Below are 22,960 nucleotides of genomic sequence, written 5' to 3' on the forward strand. Positions count from 1 at the left end.
CAGGAAGCAGATTGACGTCGCCATCAAGATACTGAAGAATGACAGTGAGAAAAACATGAAGGCCGAAATGATGAAGGAAGCGAAAATTATGCACCAACTGGACAACCCATACATTGTGCGCATGATTGGAGTCTGCGAGGCTGAGAGCCTGATGTTGGTCATGGAGATGGCAACTGGGGGGCCACTCAACAAGTTCTTGGCCTCCAAAAAGTGAGTCCATTACCAGACACTGTGAAGTAACACATAATCCAGCAAAAGTTACTCAGAACCTATTTAGCAAACCTGTCATACCAAATCAGCATTAACTCCCAGAACTCAAATCATTGGCGTAGCGAGGGGTGGGCGGCCGCCCCGGGCGCTGGGTCTAAGGGGGCGCCAAAACGCGTGAGGGATACGCTCTAGGAATCACAAAGCTCCTGTTACGCTCTCCGACCAACTTTTTCCATTCCCACGCGCACCGCCTCGTGGCAGCAGTTTACCATAGCTCGTCGCGCACAACTGGAAGGAACCCCAATCGTTCCCGTCGCCGGCACGCGCAGACTGTAGCCGAGAAAAAGTGGCTGCGAAGCTTCCCCAACCTCGCTCGCCCTATTGGCGGCAGTCTCTCATCTGTCTTTGCTGCTGCTGCCCTCTGATTGGCGGAGCCGGCTGACAGTCAGAGGTGTTTCCCGGGAGACGGCGAGTGGACTTGCTTGGAGTAGACCGCGGCGGGCGGAAGCTCATTTGAGCTTGGTTTCTGTTTTGACTGAGGCGGTGGTGGCGCCGCCTTTCTTTTGGGAGCTTGCCCTGTGGCACACTGTTAGTGAGACGAGAGGAGTCCAGCAGCGTTGTTGCAGAACTGCACTCCTCTTTGTAGCGGCCAAAAGGAAAGGGGGGTGGTACAGGAAGAAGGCGTGTGGCCGTGGAGGGCCCCTGCAGCACCGCGTACTGAGTGCAGGTCAGACACTGAATGTTGTGTGTTAGCCGCCGGCAGCGGGGAAATCAGTATATCTGTGAACTGAGCTGGACTGGGATCTTGGAGACTTCCACGGTGATCACATGCGCCACTATCGTGTTTCTCTTATCTTTCAGAAGGTCTAATGGGGGCGGGGTGATGCTGCTATCTGACAGGCCAATGTAATAAGGCTGCTGATTTTTCTGCGTGGATTTTTTTTGTGCGCATCCTGCAAAAACTTGTGGAAGTACAGGATGTAATAACAGCCTTGTATGTTAATTAGACACTGTATAAACTCCACACTGAGCATATGTGCCGGGTCTAAGGGGGCGCCAAAACGCCTGGCTCTGCAGAAAAATAGCACCGATTTCAATGCAAATCATTGATGGAGGGAGGGGGCGCCGAAGAAGTCTCTTGCCCCGGGTGCCAAATTGTCTAGCTACGCCACTGACTCAAATGACAACAACCCTACTTTATGGAAAGGCAGGAGTTCAGATATTACACTGGGCCCTAGAACAGTATTATTCTTTCCAACAGGGAAAAAGAGAGGCCTAGTGATAGGGGTAGGCATCTCCAGGCCTTTAATACCATAAATACCATAAGCCAGTTGGGGTTTCAAGATATCCACGTGGAATATTCATTAGATGCATTTGCTTGCACTTCCTCCACTGCATCAAATGCATATCATGCATACTCATTGAGGATATCTCGAAAACTCAATTGGCTTGTGGAATCAAGCACCAGAATTACCTATCTGTGGGTTGAGTAATGAGATTAGAACCAAGGAAACCATTTCCCCCAACTAATACTCCTTGTGACCTTGAGCAAGTCACTTTATCTCCCATTGCCTCAGGTACCCACGTAGGAAGTAAATGTAACATAATGCTGTTGTAATTTTCAAAAGCCCATTTACATAAATAAATGGCATTTACCTGGTTCTAAGCATATCAATCAATTTGAAAATTACCCCCATAGATTGAAAAATCTTTGGGGCAGTGACTTATTGTACCTGAATTCTAAAATGCTGTATGCCACCTTGAGCATTATTTGGAAAAGCAAGTTAAAATCCACATTTATTGTTAGCGATACACCTCCAGTTGGAAAAACAATAGGAATGTGCAGGCCCAATAATTTAGTTTTGTATTTTTCTTTTTTTTTTGCATGTTTTTTGTTTTTTTGTTCGTTTAATATTTGGTTTGGTTTGTTTCCTGAACTGAAAAAATATTAAAACCCGCCAAAATGCCCCAAGCCAAAAAAAACTGAAACAGGCCTCCGAGAGGTCTTTCAATTCTCCTTCCACCCCTCAATAAAGCCTTGGGGCCTGGGTTGAGCCCAACTGGTGTTACACCTGTTGGTTGCAGATGGCTGCGACCGCTGTTGCTCACCTCTTGCTTCATTACTCATACTTTGTTGGGAGAACTCGCAGCTTCCGCCCGCTTTTGCCGGCCTGCTCTCCCCTGTTCCCGGGCCTCCCTGGTCGGCATGGACGCTGCCGACCGCCATCTTGCCCTCAGAGTTCCTTAGGTGTGCGCACTCTTGGGCCAGTTGTAAGCATGTCATGGCGGGAACCTCGGGGGCATCCCCCCTGGATGAAGTCATTCTCCATGGCCTCTTAAACCGGCTGGCCCTATGTTGCCTCATTGCTGAATCCGCTTCGCTCACTACGGACTTCCGTTCCAGCTCCTGCTTCTTCGGCATGAGACGTCTCGGGTACCTGCTCCTCTGGGGCCCTTCCTTGTCTCTGGCTATCCACTCCTCAGAGGGCCTTGTGCCTTGGACTGCTGTCTGTCCCGTTCCCCGGGGCTTCTCCTGGAACCATTGCTCCTGTGAGTATTCTGTTCTGCGGACCTGCTGTATCATCGCTACTGAGGATCCCTCATCGGTGTACCCCGCTCCGCGAACCACTACCATATCATCTTTACTGAGGATCCTCATCGGTGTACCTCACTCTGCGGACCATTACCGTATCTTCTCTACTGAGGTATCCTCCCTGGGTATACCCCACTTCACGGACCCTCTGGCACCCCTGTGCCTGTGTGACTTTCTCCTGCACTCCCTGCTTCGCAGGCAGTGTCTCCTTACTTCCTCAATAAAGACTCTAGTCATCTACCTGTGCCTGATGTCAGCTGAGACCTCGCCTCCTGATGGTGAGGCTCATTGGGCTCCTCCCTATGAGTCGTACCATCTCTCACCTCGGCCCAGGGGCCACATACTCACGAATCCTAACAGCTGGGACCTGCCCAATCCCTTCCGAACCCCTCTCATCCCATAAAACTAGCTTTGGTGTCTGAGCCTACCTGGCTGGGCTGAGTCTAGCCCAACTGAGGCCTCCCTGAGCTCCTTTGACCTTCCACAGGTCAGGGGCCTTTTCCAGACCCCACTTACCCCTTCTATGGGAAGATGCCCAAGAAAGGGGCAGAAACGATACCCATTGCTCTGGCCTCCACTGATCCTTTTTAAAAATGGTGCCAGCAGACCTGCAGACTTTAGCCCTTCACAGGCTGCTGAAAATTTACCCTCTCCTCTCTTTTTGGGCTCCATCCCCCCTGCTAAGATTAGCAGTGAGCCCTAAAGACCCTTGGCCACTTTCTGAGGGACTAGTTCGGTGTATGGATCTCTCTCTTCCTCAATGCTTCCAGAAATGCCACAGAGAAATGTGAATATGCCCTTCTGTGAGGTGTTTCTGGAATTGTGCTATAAAGAGCCTGAGCTGGGAACGGAGCTGGGAGGACCTATCTACCTGACATTCAAGCCTCTATGCTGCAGAGGGTCTGCAGAACAAACAAACCTGTTGAGGTTATGGCCCTAACAGCAGTAGTACGATTGCATCCAGCTTCTAGGAAGGTATTGAGGTAACCTGCACGGAGAAATGGCTGCAACCCTAAACAGCAGTGGTATTACTGCATGAGGCTTCAAGAAAGATGACCTACACGGAACAATCATGGTTAAAACCAGCATTTCAGTGAGCATGGGCCGGAGGTTTTGGACAATAGTCTTGCTGGTTTTGCTGGCTTTGTGGATTGGAGAGGAATATGAGTGTCAGATTACATGTTGGACTTGTAAGAATCAGAGAGAAAGATAACAAAAGCTTGGAGTTGGTGAGGCCAGCACTTTAAAAGATTCTGGACATACTTGGGACTGCTATGGAGGGCAGTGATAAGAAAAGGGTTAAAGGGTCCGGTAAAAGACAATGAGGATAACTTTCAAACAGCTGCGTGCAAGCAGCTCTACACTAGTATTTTATAATCTGCGCATATGATATATGTTGCGGACTGAACGGTGGACCCTTGGGCCGGCCTGGCGGAGGGTGATGGTTAGAAGAGAGAGCTCCGCGGAGATGGAACAGGCCAGGAGGCAATACCAAGACTTCACCTTGGAGATCCGAGATCCCCCCCGGGACGAGCCCGGGAGGACCCGGACTGCTGGGACTTAGGCGGCAGCATCGAGATCTGAAGAGAAGATGGACCAGAAGTCGAGGCAGGCGGCAGGCACGGAGTATCAGAAACGAAGCCGGGGTCAGGAACCAAGGAAACAAGCCGAGAAGAATCCGGAAGCAGAGCGGGATCAGGAACAGCAGGACCAGGATCAGGAACAGCAGGACCCGGATCAGGAACAACAGGACCCGGATCAGGAACAGCAAGACCAGGATCAGGAATGCAACAACTAGTGACTCCTAGGAGAGAACCTCGTTGCAAGGCGACCTCTCTAGTCAGACGCCGGGTTTAAATACCCTGCCGGCATCTGACGTCATCAAGGAGGCAGGCTGGAGCTTCCTGCAGCTGGGTCTTTAAAAAGTCCTCCCTCGCACGCGCTCGTACCCCCGGGAGGGGCGGAGTCAGAATCGGGGCTCGGCGGCGTCTCCCTCGTGGAGGTGCCGCCGTGGAGAGGCCTGGCAGGCCCGAGGAACGCCGGACCCCATTGCAGGCCGCGGCGTGGGAGGAAGGTAAGGACCCAGTCGTGAGTCTAGTGACTGGGACCGCAACAATATATGCATGTTTTATAAAATACACGTAGCCCTACCCCGCAACCCACACATGTATGTAAACTTTTGCACAAACTCACGCACAGCACTGAAATACCATATATATCAATGCATTGAACGCACATACTTTTCCTCCCTATTTTTTAAAATATACGCATGCAAGTCTGTGTATTTTAAAATATGTGCACGTAAAAAACAAATTACCAGTTTTACCAATTATACCACCAGTTCGCCCAGTCCTTCTCTGGGTCACAGAGACTCTCCTGGTTCTTTAGTCTGAACTACCCCAGTTCACCCAGACCTCCCACCCAGTCAGTACTACACAATGAACTCGTTTAATATCACTTTCACCAGATAATTAGCAGGTTTAAAATTTTTCAAGTAAGTTGGCAAATCTATATGCATGTCTTTTAAATAGCAACTTATGCATGTAAATGTTTGCCTGCTCCAGAATGCCCATAGTTCGTCCTTTTTATATGCTCACATAATGTGTGCGTGAAAGTGAAAAGACGAGTGTATTTTTTACTTTTATAAAATACGGAATTTGTGAGTAGAGGCTACTTGCATGCCTATATTCTCATTTTTATGTGCTTACAAGTGAATTTTCAAAGGAGTTACGCATGCAAATATAATGTACCATTATGGCAATTTTCAATACCCATTTACCCACATTAGGTGCACTTAATGCGGGTAAAACCTATTGACAATTCAATGGCATATAGTGTAGCAATTTTCAAAAGCCCACTTACATGGAACATACTTTTACACATGTAAAACCCGGTTTTAAGGATATAAATGCTTTTGAAAATCAGGCCCATAACATTTTGGAAATTCAGCCTGTAGTGGAGTTGGGGGGACGGACGGGACATGGTTGTTGTGTTGCCCATTGCGTTAAATGTTTATTTAACCAACGTGGAAGAATTTCAGTGGGGCGCATTTATATTCTGCCTTTATATATTATGTTACTGTGAATAAGGACTCTTTAGCAGGGATAATAAATACACACATTTACCTGCTATCATTAAGATACATGAAACCCTACATGGTTATTGTATTGAGGAACCCGTGATTATTTGGTGGCCTCAGTGGTTGACATGTCTTCTTCTTTCTCTTTTGCTTTCTTTCCTTCCATCGATGCTCTTGGCCCCCAGGGACCAGATATCAGTGTGCAATGTCTCAGAACTCATGCACCAGGTGGCTATGGGAATGAAGTATTTGGAAGACAAGAACTTTGTCCACAGAGACCTGGCAGCTCGAAACGTGCTGCTTGTTAACCAGCATTACGCCAAGATCAGCGACTTTGGACTCTCCAAAGCTCTGGCTACCGACGACAATTATTACAAGGTAAGCGTTTCCCAATGTTCTGCTCCTTTTGCTTGAAGGAGGAGAATGAGTTATTATAATTATTTTTGTGAATGCAGACAAAGAAATTTTTCCCCCTAAGAATTATACAATGAGTAATGAGTAAGGAAGTCAAGTACAGGACAAAGAGGCAACATTTCTTTTCCAAGCAAAAATATGTTGGCTTCCTAGACTAGACAGCCTGAGTATATCATTAGCCCTGATTCCAAGATTAGTGTCCTCACCCTGGTGAAACAAACCATCCTTATCCGGTAAAGACCAGTCAGGACCTTGGTTTAACAGTTGCCCCCTTCTGCTGTCAGGCTGATGCCTTCCTTTGGGGCTGGTTCAGAGGGAACGTGTCCTGCTGAACTACCCACCTTTCAGCAGCTCTTTGGAGCTCATTTATCCAGATAGCCCTCTCTACAGTGTCTTGAGATTTCAAAGGACCTGGGTCTGAGAAAGAGAACATGTGCAATGATTTAAAACAGAGAGGTCACTATTTAGTAATCCAGCAAGCAAAACTATAAACCAGATATACTAGCTGGATCACTTTATCTGGAATATTTAGTACGATTTAGCAAGGCAAGTCTGCCACTTTCTCTCCAATAACTTTACCCAGGAAAAGTTGTCCAACTATATTTAGGACAGTGGTTTCCTTCAACAGACTTACCTGGCTACTTTTATTCGGCTATTGCTGAATATTGACTACATAAGAATTTCAGACTGAGTCATACTGAGGATCCATCAAGTCCAGTATCTTGTTTCCAACAGTGACCAATCCAGTTCATACGTTCCTGGCAGGACCCCAAACAGTAAATAGATCCCAGGGATAAGTAATGGCTTTCCCCAAGTCTGTCTGGTTACCATTTTATAGACTTCTCCAAGAACTTATTCAAATCTTTTTAAAACCCCTGTACGCTAGCAGCTTTTACCACATCCTCCGTGTGATGCCGAGTGGTCAAGACTAGCCAGAGAATAGACTCCAGGCTGGACTCTGGCGACAATCTTTATAAGCTTCTTTATTGTAAAGCAATAGAAAACAGACCAAGTTAGTTGATTTGTGTAATTCAACAAAATAATTTTAACTTAGAGTTTGTATTCTCAAGGCTTCTGTCTCTCTCCCAGGGACCTCTCTCATCCCTCTGGACCTGGGCTCTTTCTTTCTTACTTACTTACTTACTTACTTACTTATTTATTTAAGGCTTTTATATACCGATGTTCCTGTACTAGTACATATCACGTCAGTTTACATAGAACCAAAGTTGGAAATTACATCAAACAAGAGGGTACAGATAACAGGGCTAACTTCGTATGAACTTATAGATAAAGCAGCTAACGACTTAAAATAAAATAAAATTATTATAAATATAAGTATAAATATACAAAATATAAATAAACATAAACATTCAACAAACTTGGATTTACAGCAGACTTGAAAAGCATGAATGCATTATAACATACAGCTAGCGGGGAAATAATGAGATTAAATTATAAGATTAAATGGTTACGGCGTCAGACATCTCGTATCATTGTGAATCTGACCCTGAGGGAGAGACCTTTAAGTGAAGGCTTTTGTGAAAAGCCAAGTTTTGAGCTTCTTTTTGAACATCCGACTACAAGTTTCTAGCCGAAGGTCTGTGGGGAGGGCATTCCAGTGAGAGGGGCTGGCGGTCGAGAATGCACGTTTCTTGAGCGATGACTTGGCTGGAGGTGCATATAAGGTGCCTAAGTAGCTGGATCTGATTGGTCTCGATGATGCGTGGGGACTAAGTGGGTCACTTAGATTTAGCGAAGTTTGGGAATGAATGGTCTTGGTGGGTTATGGTTAGTACTTTGAATATGATTCTAAATTTAATAGGGAGCCAGTGTAGGTTCTTTAGAATAGGTGTGATGTGTTCTCCTCTACTAGAGTTGGTTAGAATCCTGGCAGCTGAGTTCTGCAGCATTTGTAGTGGTTTGGTGGTGATAGCTGGGAGGCCAATTAGCAGAGAGTTGCAATAATCAATTTTTGAAAATAGAATAGTTTGTAGGACTGTTCTAAAGTCCTGAAAGTGGAGGAGAGGTTTTAGCTTTTTCAATATGTATAGCTTGTGAAAACATTCTTTCGTAGTGTTTGTGACAAATTTTTTGAGATTCAGCCTATTGTCGATAGAAACGCCAAGGTCTCTTACATGAATGGGGGAGATCATTAGTGGTGTGATTAGATTGTTGGCAGCCTGACAGTTGTCATCCAGGGTGATCAGCATAAGTTCCGTTTTTGCAGTATTGAGAACTAAGTTAAGGCTAGTGAGGAGGGAATTTATGGACTGTAGACAGTTGTTCCAGAAATTGATGGTGTTGGAGATAGATTCAGTGATAGGCAACAGGATCTGGACGTCGTCGGCGTATATGAAATGTGTGATCTTTAGCCTTGAGAGCAGATGACATAGTGGGAGAAGATAAATGTTAAACAGGGTTGGGGAGAGGGAGGATCCTTGTGGGACTCCAAGAGTGGACTTGACCGGGTGTGATTCCTTGTTGCTTATTCTGACCTTGTATGTCCTATTGTTAAGGAATGATCTGAACCATTCAAGGGCTGATCCTGAGATGCCTATGTCTGAGAGCCGGTTGATGAGGATAGAATGCTTTACAGTGTCGAAAGCTGCAGATATATCGAGAAGTGCCAGGAGGTAGGGGGTCTTTTTCTCCAAGCTGGAGAGGACTCTGTCCGTCAATGAGATTAAGAGGGATTCCGTGCTGAGGGATTTGCGGAATCCGAATTGGGCTGTTGTGAGAATCTTGTGGTCTTCTAGGAATTCCGACAACTGTTTGTTAACAATTCTCTCCATAAGTGCAATCTATAATTTAAAAACTGACTATTCCCCTGCCCAGAACCCATGGATAAGGAAATGTATTAGGTACCCTAGGCAAACCTTCAGCCTTGCACACATATCACCCCCCCCCCACACACACACATACACTCCCACATCTTTTACAGACACACACAATTCAATTATGCATTTATAACAAATTTTACATGAAAAAGAACATTCAAGAGTACAGTCTTCTGAGGCAAAATTATCACTTACAACATGCATATTAGATTTACATGCACTCCTGTGGTGCCAACCAGAAAACTCTGCAAAAAAGACACTTGGAACTCCTATGTGGACAAGTGCAAGGTGTTGCATATAGGGAAAACTAACTCTTGCTGTAGTTACACGATGTTAGGTTCCATATTAGGAGCTACCACCAAGGAAAAAGATCTAGGCATCATAGTGGATAACACATTGAAATCGTCGGCTCAGTGTGCTGCAGCAGTCAAAAAAGCAAATAGAATGTTAGGAATTATTAGGAAGGGAATAATTCAGAATAAAACAGAAAATGTCATAATGCCTCTGTATCGCTCCATGGTGAGACTGCACCTTGAATACTGTGTACAATTTGATGTGTTCCGCTATCTGATGGGAGGAGCAATAAGATAGGAGTTAACAATCTGATGTAAATCTGCTATCTGGTTAGACTGCGGAGTTGCAATCTGTTCTTATTGGCTCCTAAAGGAGGAGGAGCCAGCAATCTTGTAGTGTTTCAGATATCGTCTTGCTAAGGAGTAGCAAACTAATGAATCTGATATAGTTGTGGGTGGATCCCTGGGCCGGTGGCAGATGACTACGCCCCCGGGAGGATACCCCAAGAGGGACCACCGGCTGGGCTTGAGTATGGAGACAGACACACATTAGTTCTTTTATTAAACAGGTTTTTGAAACCACCAGAGGTGGCAGTAGTGAGCTGATATGCCCGGCAGGGCTGTAGTCCCTCAGGTACTGGAAATGCGATACAGGATGGCTGAGCTGTTGAGAAACTGTAGAAAGTGAGTAGGCAGAGTAGGCAGAGTTCATGAACAGAACTAGATGACAAAACTCACGTAAGGTCTCAAGGAAGCTCAGGAGCTGGAAAGGTCTAGGCCCTCGAGGAGCGAGTACCTGGTTCCAGGGAAAGCTCTGAGAGAACGATGGTAACTCACAGTAGTTTGTAGCAGCGATAGCTTCCAGGCAGTAGAGAATCTTCAGAATGTCCAGGAACATGGGCCCTCGAGGAGCAAGTACTGGTTCCTATCTGTAATCTGAAAGTAAAGAAAAGAGTGAGGCCCCTGAAGAGCGGGTACCTCTAGTAAGTCCGAGGAGGCAGAGTAGCTTGGGAGGTGTAGCCGAAGTAATCCCCTTCCTTGCTAACTCAGTTAGATAGTGAAATAGAGACCTTTAAATATTGGAAGCGCCCTAGGTCTTCAGGCAACATGGTGGATCTGCAACGTCGAGCCAGTCTGGGGACGCTGGAGGGAGACAGCATGGAGACGCCACGGCAGCCAGCCATCCATCAGACCCGGAGGGAGTTGCCACAGAGGTAAAGAGGGCGGAGTGAGGATGTCGCGACGGTCGCACCACAATTCTGGTCGCCACATCTCAAAAAAGATATAGTTGCGATGGAGAAGGTACAGAGAAGGGCAACCAAAATGATAAAGGGGATGGAACAGCTCCCCTATGAGGAAAGGCTGAAGAGGTTAGGGCTGTTCAGCTTGGAGAAGAGATGGCTGAGGGGGAAATGATAGAGGTTTTTAAGATCATGAGAGGTCTTGAAGTAGATGTGAATTGGTTATTTACACTTTCGAATAATAGAAGGACTAGGGGGCATTCCATGAAGTTAGCAAGAAGCACATTTAAGACTAATCGGAGAAAATTCTTTTTCACTCAACGCACAATAAAGCTCTGGAATTTGTTGCCAGAGGATGTGGTTAGTGCAGTTAGTGTAGCTGGGTTCAAAAAAGGTTTGGATAAGTTCTTGGAGGAGAAGTCCATTAACTGCTATTAATCAAGTTTACTTAGGGAATAGCCACTGCTATTAATTGCATCAGTAGCACGGGATCTTCTTAGTGTTTGGGTACTTGCCAGGTTCTTGAGGCCTGGTTTGGCCTCTGTTGGAAACAGGATGCTGGGCTTGATGGACCCTTGGTCTGACCCAGCATGGCAATTTCTTATGTTCTTAGGGTGCCTGAGTGTATGAGAGGGTGCCTGTGTGTGTGAGTGTTTGAGAGGGTGCCTCTGGGTGTGTGTGTGTGTCTTTTAGTGCCTGTGTGGGTTTTTGTGTGAAAGTGTGCCTGTGCCTGCGTGAGTGTCTGTGCATGTGTATCTGTATATGTGTGTGTAAGAGGGGTTAAAGATTGTGCGCTCTCCTCCAATCCAGGACAATCTCGGGATGATTAGAAATCTAAAGTTCCCAGGTATGGCCAGTGAAAGATTTTTTTAACCTTGTTAGTTTTAATTATTATATGTGATGTCTGTTATTTTGAAATATTTTATTAGTGTTTGGGAATTCTATTCATCAGCTGTTTTGATATGTATATTTTTTTAGTATGGTTTTACTATTCTGATTGATTTATATTTCTTGATTATATTGTTTCGAAGAATAGTGATGTTCTGCTTTTCCATTGTTGCACTGCATACAGAATGTGGCTTGTTGTGGTTTCCAGTTCAGTTTTTGTCTGCATGTGTGTGTGTAAGTGTGGGTGTGTTAGTGTGTAAGAGAGAGAGAGAGGAAGCGTGTCTGTGTTGAGAGAGACACAGAGGAAGTGTGTGTGTGTTTGGGGGGGAGGGACTGGCTGGGGGACCTCCTCTCCCACACTACCTCCATCTCTCTCACACACATACACACACTCCCTCTGCCTCTCAACAAGCGTGTGTGTGTGTATGTGTGAGAGAGGGAGCATACTGTGTGTGTGTGTGTGTGTGTGTGTGTGTGAGTGCACATGCGTGTCCCCAGTCTATGACAATCTTAGGATCACAGATATGGAGAGTGGGAGATTTTTAAAATCATTATTAGTTTTAGTTATTGCGTGTTGTTTGATGTGTCTGCTGTTTTGAAATATTTTATCAATGTTTAGGAAATTTTAAAATTATATGGGGGGGGGGGAGGGCAAAGGACATATCCGCCCTTGGGTACCAAATACTTTAGCTATGCCGCTGCTTGTATCACTTTACTGACCCATCCGCACTGTCAGATAGACCAATGGATTATTCTGTCTACACAGTTTGCTTTTTGAACATTTAACATTTTAATTAGGTATTTACTCCTGGTTCCAAATACCTAGCTGTGACCATAAGATGGCACCAGTCACCCAACATTACAGCTCTAGCTGTGGACTGTAGGATTCAAATAGTTAGGTCTATAGTGTTATCCTGTCTTTCTCACAGCTACGATGACCCGAGTACCTTTCCCACTGCTAATCCTATGCCTCCTTGGATTCTGCTGCTGCCTTTTCTGCTGGAAGGTGGATACTCTGCATTTCTCACCTTTTCTGGGTATTATCAAATTAGAAATTCAAAAACAGAGGGAAAAAATAAAAATACTCGCATTTGCTAGCTAGCTCATGGAGTTTAGCTGAAAACGCAATTCCCTGTGCCTGTATGGTGCCAGCGAAGCAAACATCTCACTTTTGAGTTGTGCGAGATCAGAAGTGTGCACTACAAAACTGGCAGGGCTTTGAATGTCACAGCTGCAATTCCTAAATGATTTTAAGTGGTTCTTAAGAATGCAACCTTTTTTTGACTTGGCCATTTCTTCCTTCTCCTTTGGGTTTCCAGCTCTGCTGGAACTGGCTCTTGCTAACACCAGTGTGTCATGTAGGGTTATAGCCTGTTCCAATACTAGTTTTGCCATGCTGCGTACAGGTATATTTAGTTTTCATTTTTCTGTTGATTGTAATAAGAAAAGCACATTGCAAGGGGGCAAAACAAAAAACTGGATCAGCCTAGCTGGTTGATCTGGGATGAAGTGGTGACCCTAGTGCCATGAGCCTTCCTTTGCAATTCCACAAATATTTCCCCCATTTTTAATCGAGTCCCTGTCTAACTCAAATATCTTAGTGACAGTCCTTGGCTAGAATCCAGAGACCACAACTCCCTTCCAGAACCTGCTTCACGTGAATCCTGAATGTGGCCCAATGGGAACTGCCGTTATGCAATGGCTGAGGGACCTCCTCTCCCACTGTTTCCAGAAGCTATGAACAGTTTTTTCTGTATCAGATCATAGGCCCAGCTGGGCATACAAGTGCCTTAGGCACCTACGTCTTTTACAATTATAAACAACATGGAACTGATTGTGTGCTTTTTGCTTCAGGCTCGGACAGCTGGGAAGTGGCCCCTGAAGTGGTATGCACCTGAATGCATCAACTACCGCAAATTCTCCAGCAAGAGTGATGTGTGGAGTTACGGCATCACCATGTGGGAGGCGTTTAGTTACGGCCAGAAGCCATACAAGGTGGGTGCATGCGCTGATCCACTTTACGCATACTATTTAAGCTTCTAATTTAATTTTCAGCCAAACTTTTAGACATTGCATACCGATTGCTCTGACTTCTAATCAAGCTTCCTTTTGTGTTTTATGTAAATTCATTAAATACAAAGTAAAAAAAAAAAAAATATGTATCTGCCCTGATTTTTACCTGCACAAACTTGTGTATCTATATTTCTATTCAAACACACAACTCTGTTTTTAGAAATTTTGTCCCATTGGTGCATGTGTGTTACATAAATGCTCAGGGTGGCTGGTTATGGGATGTGTACAGGCTTTTCAAGAATTGAACATTTAGCTTCCCAAAGTCCAGAGATGGGGATATCTCCACTGAGTGAATGAATGACACAGAAACCAGATGGCTTGCCTGGGGCTCTCGGTGTGGCCTTGCTTTTAATGCACTTTATAATTGTATTCTTCAGGAATATGTAGTCCTCTCTGAGCTGGATGACCTGGCAGCATGTATTATGTTTTAACTTGGTTTGTGGGCCCTTGGGTCATGGAGAGAGCTGACTCCACCCACAGGGAGGAGCCCTGTGGGGACTCTCCACAACAGGCGCGGGCCATCCATTGCTCCTACCATGTGACAGGGGCCGGCCAATGGCACCGATAGCCCCTATCACATGGTAAGGGCAAGGGGCCATCGGCACCATTTTGATTATTGGCAGCCGACGGCCCAAGAGTGGGAGATCGCTCCTGGGACCCCCGCTGGACCACCAGTTATTTTAGAAAGGTTTTGGGGAGGATGGGGGATTCTAAATAATGAGATTTAAAGGGTCAGGGTGGGTTTGGGGGTTGATTTTGTGTGCCCTTTCTTCCTGTCCCCCCAAAACGATAAGAGAACCCCACGAAAATTTCATGGGGTTTTCCTATAGCTTTCGGGGACCCCCCAGTTCCTGACGGATGAGAAAATATCGTACGATATTGTCATCCGTCAGAAAAACGATTCACATCCCTAATGCGATGTCCTCTTCACATCCAGAGGCTGTGGATCTGGAGTCTTGTGAGAGAATTCAGAGAGGATGAGAGGCTTCAGCAGTGAAACGTGGAAAGCGTTGTGTATTTGCATGGATGGTGGTAACTTCAGGCTATAGGTTAAAAGACCTAGGCGGCGAAGGACAGAGAAGGGTCCAATGTAGCGTGGAGCAAATCTGACTGAAGGCAATTTGAGGCGAAGGTACTTGGTACCAGTGGCGTAGCCACGGGTGGGCCTGGGTGGGCAGGTGCCCACCCAACTTAGACCCAGGCCCACCCAACTAGCACCGGAACTGCAAGGCTGTCGCGGGATCCCATCCCCGCGACAGCGAACAAGAGAACCCACGCCTCGCGCGCCATCACGGCACACATGGGGAAGCGCTGCTGCGGCCGTATGGCCAACCGGTCTTCCTGTTCGGGGGGGGAGGTGAAGCGCCGCGCGCAGCTTCCGCTTCCTCCCCCCAATGCAGGAAGATCAGCTGCCTCTCCTGCTGCCACCCGTTCTCCTGCTAACTTCGGACCAAACGGCCCGCCGAACTTCCTGTTTGGGGGAGCGGAAGCGCTGCGCACAGCTTCCGCTTTCTCCCCCAGAGCAGGAAGATCAGCTGCCTCTCCTGCTGCCACCGGCCTCCTGCTATCTTCTTCGGGCCGTATGGTCCGCCGATCTTCCTGCTTGGGGGGGGGGAGGGAGGAAGCGGACGTTGTGCGCTGCGCTTCCGCTCCCCCCCCCCCCGACAGGAAGTTCGGCGGGCAGTACGGCCCGACGCCCGAAGAAGATAGCAGGAGGCCGGTGGCAGCAGGAGAGGCAGCTGATCTTTCTGCTCTGGGGGAGAAAGCGGAAGCTGTGCACGTGCTTGAATGTGTATGTGTGGATGAGAATGGGAGTGTGTGTGGGTGAAAACTGGAGCCTGGGTGTGTATGTGGGTGAGAATGGAAGCTTGAATATGTGGGTGAATGGGAGCTCGAATGTGTGTATGTGTGGTTGAGAATGGGAGCCTGGGTTTGTGTGGGTGGGTGAGAATGGAAGCTTGAATATGTGGATAAGAATGGGTGCTTGAATGTGTGTATGTGTGGGTGAGAATAGTACCTTAAATGTGTATATGTATGGATGAGAATGGGAGCTTGAATATGTGTGGGTGAGACTGGGAGCATGGGTTTGTGGGTGAGAATGGGAGTCTGGGTTTATGTGTGTGGGTGAGAATGGGTGCCTGGATGTGCGTCTGTGTGTGCATAAGAATATAAGCCTGGGGAGGGGTGAGAAAGTGAGAACTTGAATGTGAGCTTGTGGGGGGGTGGGGGGAGAGCATATGAGAGTGACAGCTTGAGTGTGTGAGAGGGAGTCTGTGAGAGAAAGCGTGTATGTATGTGTGTGTGTGTGTGTGTGTGTGTGTGGAAGGGAAGAAGACAGTAATAGAAGAAAGACACTGAAAAGGAATTAGGAAATGAGCTATAAGGGAAAAAATGGGAAAAAGAGACCAGGACCAACTGATTAGAAAAATACAAAGATCAGACAACAAAGGTAAAAATATATATCTATATTTTGAGATGTTAGCAATTTAAATATAAGCAACACAACCGCTCTCTCAAAATTTATGGACAGGTAGGAGCCGTGTATAAAATCGTAATAATAAGAAGGCTAAAGTACCACAAATCACCGTGAATTATGTTTGTATCATTAAGTAAACCTCATACTTAGGCGTAGATGTGAATGCTATGCTGCATAATTTGGCATTATTTATCAGTAAAAAAACAACTAGTAGACCTGCATGCCTACAGCCCACCCATGTTAACCTTGTGCCCACCCAAAAAATCAATTCTGGCTACGCCACTGCTTGGTACTAAGCCAAACCTTGTCTTCTGGCTCAAACTGAAGTGCTGCTTTGTGATGAGTGTCATATTGCTTTTTGGCCCATTGTCCTGCTTTGTGTAGAAGGTCCTTAGTTTGGGTCCAGAGTTGGTGAATCTCTTCTGCAGTAGCCTGAGCCGCTGGAGATGTACCTGTCAAAAGTATAGGAAGTGGTGGCAATGGTTGATGACCATATACAATCTGGAATGGAGTGGATCCAGTGGCAGAAGCAGGATGAGAGTTCAGGGCGAATTCAGCCCATGGTAAAAGTTCTGCCCAATCACTCTGCCTAGTGTTGACATAGGCACAAATGAACTGTTTGAGAGTCTGATTCATTCTTTCTGTTTGCCCATTTGATTGAGGGTGATACGCTGATGTCAGGTCTAAGACAATGTAAAATTTACGACGTAGCGCCCTTTAGAACTTGGCGGTGAATTGAACATCCTCATCTCTTCCAGTGATGTCCAGAGCCATCAAGCTGATATCAGAGACGAAGTGCTTAGGCATCCTGAGCAAGCTGAATATGTGCCTTATGAATAGTTTGGCAAGTTCTGGGGCAGATGGTAGTCCGGGTAAAGCCACAAAGTATGTCATTTTTGAGAAGCGGTCCACTGTGACCCATATCATATTGTTCCCACTTTAAGGTGGCAAATCAACAAAGTCAGTCACGATGTGCGTCCATGGTTCGTCTGGAGATGGTAACGGCTGTAGAAGACCCCAAGCGTGACCGGCAGGAGGCTTTTGTCTGGCACAAGTAGCACAGGATTCAACGTACGCTTGGACATCCTTTTTCATAGATGGCCACCAATAAAAGCATTGAAGGGTGGCAAGTGTACGGGCCTGTCCAGGATTACCAGCTAACCGGGAGTCATGAGCCCAGTTCAGAAGTTTCTTCCGAAGACTTTGAGGAACCACTGTTTTACCCACTGGAACAGAATGGGTTGCAGCCAGAACTATCTTCTCTGGGTTGATGATGTGACGGGGTGCGTCGGGGACATCTTCAGGTGTAAAGGAGCATGAGAGTGCGTCTTCCCGGATGTTTTTATCAGCAGGACAGTATTTGAGCAAGAAATCAAATCGGTTGAAGAATAATGACCACCGAGCTTGGCGATGGTTGAGTCTCTGTGCATGACGTAAATATTCCAGGTTCTTGTGATCAGTGAACACTGTTATCTGGTGTTGAGCACCTTCTAGCCAGGGACGCAATTCCTCAAATGCAAGCTTGATAGCGAGTAACTCTTTGTCGCCGATGCCATAATTTCTCTCGGCTGGCGAAAAGCATCTTGGGAAAAAGAAGCAGGGATGAAGAGTATGTGTATCTCTGTGCTGACTAAGCACGGCCCCTATGCCGACATCAGAGGCGTCGACCTCAACGATGAATGACCAGTGAGGGTCAGGATGACATAAACAAGGTTTCTTGAGGAATGCCTCTTTAAGAGCTTGAAAGGCAGAGGTGGCATCCGGAGACCAGTGTAATGGGTTGGCTCCTTTTTTAGTCATGGTAGTAAGTGGTGCTGTTAAGGTCGAGTAATTCTTGATGAATGTGCGATAATAGTTAGTGAAGCCTAGGAAACGATGAAGAGCTTTAATACCAGTAGGCTGAAGCCAGTCTTGTATGCTTTTGGTCTTCTGAGGGTCCATTTGGAAGCCTTTGCTGGACATAATGTATCCTAAGAAAGGAATAGGTTCTTGGTGAAATGCACACTTCTCGAGCTTGGCGTACAGATGATTATCTCGCAGCCTCTGCAGGACTTTGATGACATCAGCTTGATGGCTCTGGACATCACTGGAAGAGATGAGGATGTCATCCAAGTATACGACCACACACTGGTATAGCAAGACTCGCAGAATGTCATTCATCATATTTTGAAAAACGGCCGGGGCGTTGCACAGGCCAAATGGCATCACTAAATACTCGAAGTGGCCATCACGAGTATTAAAGGCCATTTTCCACTCGTCCCCTTGACAAATGCGGACAAGGTTGTAAGCGCCCTTTAAATCTAACTTCGTGAAGATCTTTGCGCCTTGGAGCCGATCAAACAACTCTGAAATTAATGGTAGAGGATATCAATCCATGATGGTAATTTCGTTCAGACCTCTATAGTCAATGCAAGGGCAAAGGGATCCATCCTTCTTGCCGTTAAAAAAGAATCCGGCTCCCGCTGATGACTTAGATGGTCTAATGAAACCTTTCTGTAGATTTTCTTGAATGTAGGCCGACATGGCCTCGGTCTCTGATAATGAGAGCGGATAAACTCTTTCTCTGGGTGGCTCTGTGACCAGTTTCAGGTTAATTGCACAGTCAAATGGTCTGTGTGGTGGAAGCATGTCAGCTGCTTGTTTAGAAAATACATCTTGGAATGATGCATACTGCGATGGTAGACCAGGAAGAGCAGTAATGGCCAAGCAAGGCAATGGGTCACCTTCTTTAAGCATCTGTCATGGCAGGTTGGAACCCATTGTGATAATTCCATTGAAGACCAGTTGAACTGGGGAGAATGATCTTGCAACCTTAGGATGCCCAGCACTATAGGATGGATAGCTTTCTTCGAAGATCAGAAATGTGATGGTCTCAGTATGCAGGGACCCAGTGCATAGGCAGATGGGTTGTGTGGTGAGCGAGATGTCTCCTGGCAATGGCTCGCCATGTATGGATGAGAGAAGCAGCGGTGTGGGTACTGGTTCGGTAAGAATTCATAGCTGTTCTACCAATCTTTTCAGAATAAAATTCCCACCTGCACCGGAATTGACTGGTGCTTGTGTGGCGAATTCGAGCGGCCCAGAGATGATAGAAACTGGGAGAGTCAGTGGAGGAGATGGTGCAGTCATGTCTAGGAAGAGTCCTCCGGCAGATCCTAGGTCTGCATGTTTCCCGGACAGATGGGACAAGTTTGGACTGCATGGCCAGTCTTCTCGCAATATATGCAAAGGCCCATCTTTTTGCGAAAGCGCCTCTCTGGCGGTTAACTGGCTTTGGCCTTATTTATTTATTTATTTTTAGTTTTTTTATACCGATTTTCCTGCATAAAATGCATATCAAACCGGTTTACAATGAAACAGAATGAGCAGGAAGTAAAATTCCTTAGTCTAATACATTTAAACGTCAATAATGAAATAATTTTAAACAAAGCAAATAGCTAAATAACATTAATAAAAGTTAAATTAATAACATAAACATAAATATAATTATATTAGAAGGAGAACAAAGGTTAGCATGAAGGGGAGCACAAAGGGGAAAACCCCTTTGTCACGCCCGGCACGTGACGCCTGGTGTAATCGCGCCGTTAATCGGGTCGCCGCTGGCTGGTCGTCATGACGTCGGGGGGGGGGGGGGGGCGAGTCTTCACATCGCTGATTTTCTCTTTTAACATCTCAGTTCATTTTTACTATTTTTTTGTGTCTTTTTCTCACAAGATGTAGTTTTCTTTAAGTGCCCGATGGTAGTGGGCTGCCCCTCTGTAACAGCGCCTGGTGGAATCGCGCCGTTAATCGGGTCGCCGCTGGCTGGTTGTCATGACGTCGGGTGGGGGGGGGGCGGGTCTTCACATCGCTGATTTTCTCTTAACATCTCAGTTCATTTTTACTATTTTTTTGTGTCTTTTTCTCACAAGATGTAGTTTTCTTTAAGTGCCCAATGGTAGTGGGCTGCCCCTCTGTAACAGCGCCTGGTGGAATCGCATGGGTTCGCCTAGTCTTCAGGATTGGGTAGTGTCTGGACCGGAGCTGAAGGCAGGGAGCGAGGGCGATTACCTTTGGATGAGTGTTTCTTGGGAGGCTTTACCTCAGCAGATCGCTCTCGGATACGGTGGTCAATCCTTCCAGCAAGGTCCATAAAAGAACTTAGAGTGTCAGGCAACTCCCTTGCAGCAAGTTCATCTTTTATACAGGAGTTGAGGCCTTCTAAGAAGATAGCTCTTAAACAACCCAAATCCCATAGGCGTTCAGAAGACAGAGTCTTAAATTCGATAACATAATCCGGGAGTGGCTTATTCCCTTGTTGGAGGTGTAGGAGTGTTGAACAGCTACAGACTGGTGTGCAGGGTCATCAAATACAGATTTGAAGAGCGTCAGAAAGCCAGGCAAGTCATTCAGGACTGGATCATTGTGCTCCCATAATGGTGAAGCCCAAGCCAGGGCTTTCCCATCCAACAAGGACAAGATATATGTCGTCTTGATAATTGCTGTAGGGAAGTACAGCGGTTGTAAGGAGAAGTGCATACAGCACTAATTTAGAAAACCCCTACACAACAGGGAGTCTCCTCAGAATTGAGTAGGGGCAGGCAAAGGAACTGTAGTATGCCCGATAACCACCAGGGATGATGCACTCTAATCAGGAATAGGAGAAGCATTCAGTCTGGTATTCAGCTGATTAAAGGCGGTAGTCAACGACTCCAAAGTTCTTTGTTGCTCCAAAATCCATTGGGCCAGGCCAGGAATGGTCTGTAAGGCTGAGAGCTGAGCCAGGTCCATGGAGTTAGCAATCTGTTATGTTTTAACTTGGTTTGTGGGCCCTTGGGTCATGGAGAGAGCAGACTCCACCCACAGGGAGGAACCCTGTGGGGACTCTCCAAGACAGGCGGGGTCTCAGCAGTGATGGACAAAGGAGTCAGAGAATATTTATTATACAGCAAAGAGAAACCCGAGGAGCGGGTTTGTAACTCAGTCCTGGAAATAGAAGACCTGGGATGGATTCTCTGGTAGTGGTCCGCAGAGCGGGGTAACCAGGGGAATCCTTGCTTCTCGATAGGCCTTGTGAGTAGTAACTCTGGTAGTGGTCTGCAGCACGGGTTAGGCCGGAGGCAGATATGAGTAACTGGTACAAGACAGCGTGAATCCGGTAGTGGTCCGCAGAGAGGGGTAACCCGGAAAGTACTTGCTTCTAGTATACCTTGTGCGCTGTAGCTCCAGTAGTGGTCCTCTGCGTGGGGTAGGCCAGAGATAGGTGTTGGCAACTGGCACAGTACAGCGTGGATCCGGTAGTGGTCCGCAGAGCAGGGTAACCCGAGGATCCACACAGCAAGACAGATGTGGTGATGAAGAGTAGGTCTTGTACTCATGATGCAGTAGAGAATTCGTAGTACCAGCAGCAGCAGCAGAGTCCTGATGCAGGAGAAACTCACTTAGCTGGTGAAGGTGAGACAGGCTGAAGAGGCGCTATGAGGAGCGGATAGCCCTGAGTGCAGCAAGGCCCCCCGAGGAGCAGGTACCTGAGGCACTCAGTCAGGAACTCAGGAACAGTGATGCGAAGCATCTCAGAGTAAAGGAATTAAGCAAGATGGAATCCTTGCTAACTCGTAGGTAGGAAAGTCCGGTAGGTTTAAATACACGCAGGCAGTGAAGTCATGCGGAGGGGATGCCCCCGAGCTTCCTGCCATAATGTTCATAGGAAGGAGGCAGGTGCACGCGCGCATGCCCTAGGTCACACCATATTCATGATGGCGACCGGGATCGCCCTCGCCGTCCCGAGAACGCCAGGGAGGTTGGCGTGCAGAGGCAGAGGTGGCCATCTTGGCCAGAATCGGAGCTACTGGGCAAAAATGAGGTGAGCAGCAAAGGTCGCGGCCGTCTGCGACCGACGGGCACAACAGCATGCTTCCAAAGGATTTGGAAGAATGGAATTATTACTATCCAGCAGCAGTTAGGTAGATTGATATTAATGTTTATAGTTCCACAGGTAGACTGAAAGACTACCAGTGGTTCAACAAGTCTAGCCTTCTGCTTGCCCAGTGGCTCTCTCTCCCTGCCATGATCTAGGAGGAAGGGGACACAGGTGCCAGGACACAGAAGTCAGGATAGAGGGTAAATGTCCTTGTGTAATGGCAGCACTCCTTCGTCAGTGCCTTCCTCCTTGGATGTGACAACATTAATCCTCACTGCTGCATCTGTTCCTAGAGGATCAGAGTCACATGCTCCAAGTTGGTATTCTTAATAAAAAAAGCTCAGAGCACACTAGGAGGGCAAGAGTGGGCCACTTGCTCTCACTGTCTTTAGACATAGGAAGGGCCTGGCTGGCTACACACCAAAAGTGAAGGTTCATGCAGGACAGGCCAAAAATAAACTTAGTTTCTAATAGCTGGAAACTGTGCCCAGCACTTCCTGGGCTAGCTGTGTTTCCCCTGAGGTGGCCACCACAAATAACCTTCCCCAAAACAGGTACCATGGGTGGGTTTATTTTACATGCAAGAGGACTGGCTCTGGAATTTGGAGGTCTGGTGAAACTGTGACCTACTCCTAGTTCAGTCCCCGCTAAAACAAACCACAGTGCCCATCAGTAAGGGTCCCCATGGTGATAAAAGTTGCTCCCTAAACGTGAGACCTCCGGCTGTGCTTGTGTGTGGTCACGCTGTGGCTTCCAGCTTAGGTTTTATTGTTGTTTTTTAACAGATATATAAAAAAATAATTTAGATGTTCATGTGGTTACTGCAGATAGTAAATAGTCTACAAAGCTCAGGATATATATATATTTTTTAACTGATGTCATCAATAATTTGATATCCTAACTGTATTGGGTTCTGACATCACTTACAGAAATGCATCCTGGATTTCAGGTGCTGGT

General features: G+C 46.6%; 1 protein-coding gene across 4 annotated transcripts in view; it reads left to right on the forward strand.

Annotated features, from left to right (window-relative positions):
• LOC115096400 (tyrosine-protein kinase ZAP-70) overlaps positions 1-22,960 on the forward strand; it is a 132,491-nt gene that overhangs the window by 81,477 nt on the left and 28,054 nt on the right. For all 4 annotated transcript variants that reach the window (XM_029610942.1, XM_029610943.1, XM_029610939.1 and 1 more), the window contains 3 exons: positions 4-210; positions 6,068-6,260; positions 13,410-13,550. In XM_029610942.1, the coding sequence (XP_029466802.1) occupies positions 4-210; positions 6,068-6,260; positions 13,410-13,550 (541 nt within the window). The remainder of the gene's footprint in view (positions 1-3; positions 211-6,067; positions 6,261-13,409; positions 13,551-22,960) is intronic.

This window comes from Rhinatrema bivittatum, chromosome 8 (assembly GCF_901001135.1).
Source record: "Rhinatrema bivittatum chromosome 8, aRhiBiv1.1, whole genome shotgun sequence".
Lineage (NCBI taxonomy): Eukaryota > Metazoa > Chordata > Amphibia > Gymnophiona > Rhinatrematidae > Rhinatrema > Rhinatrema bivittatum.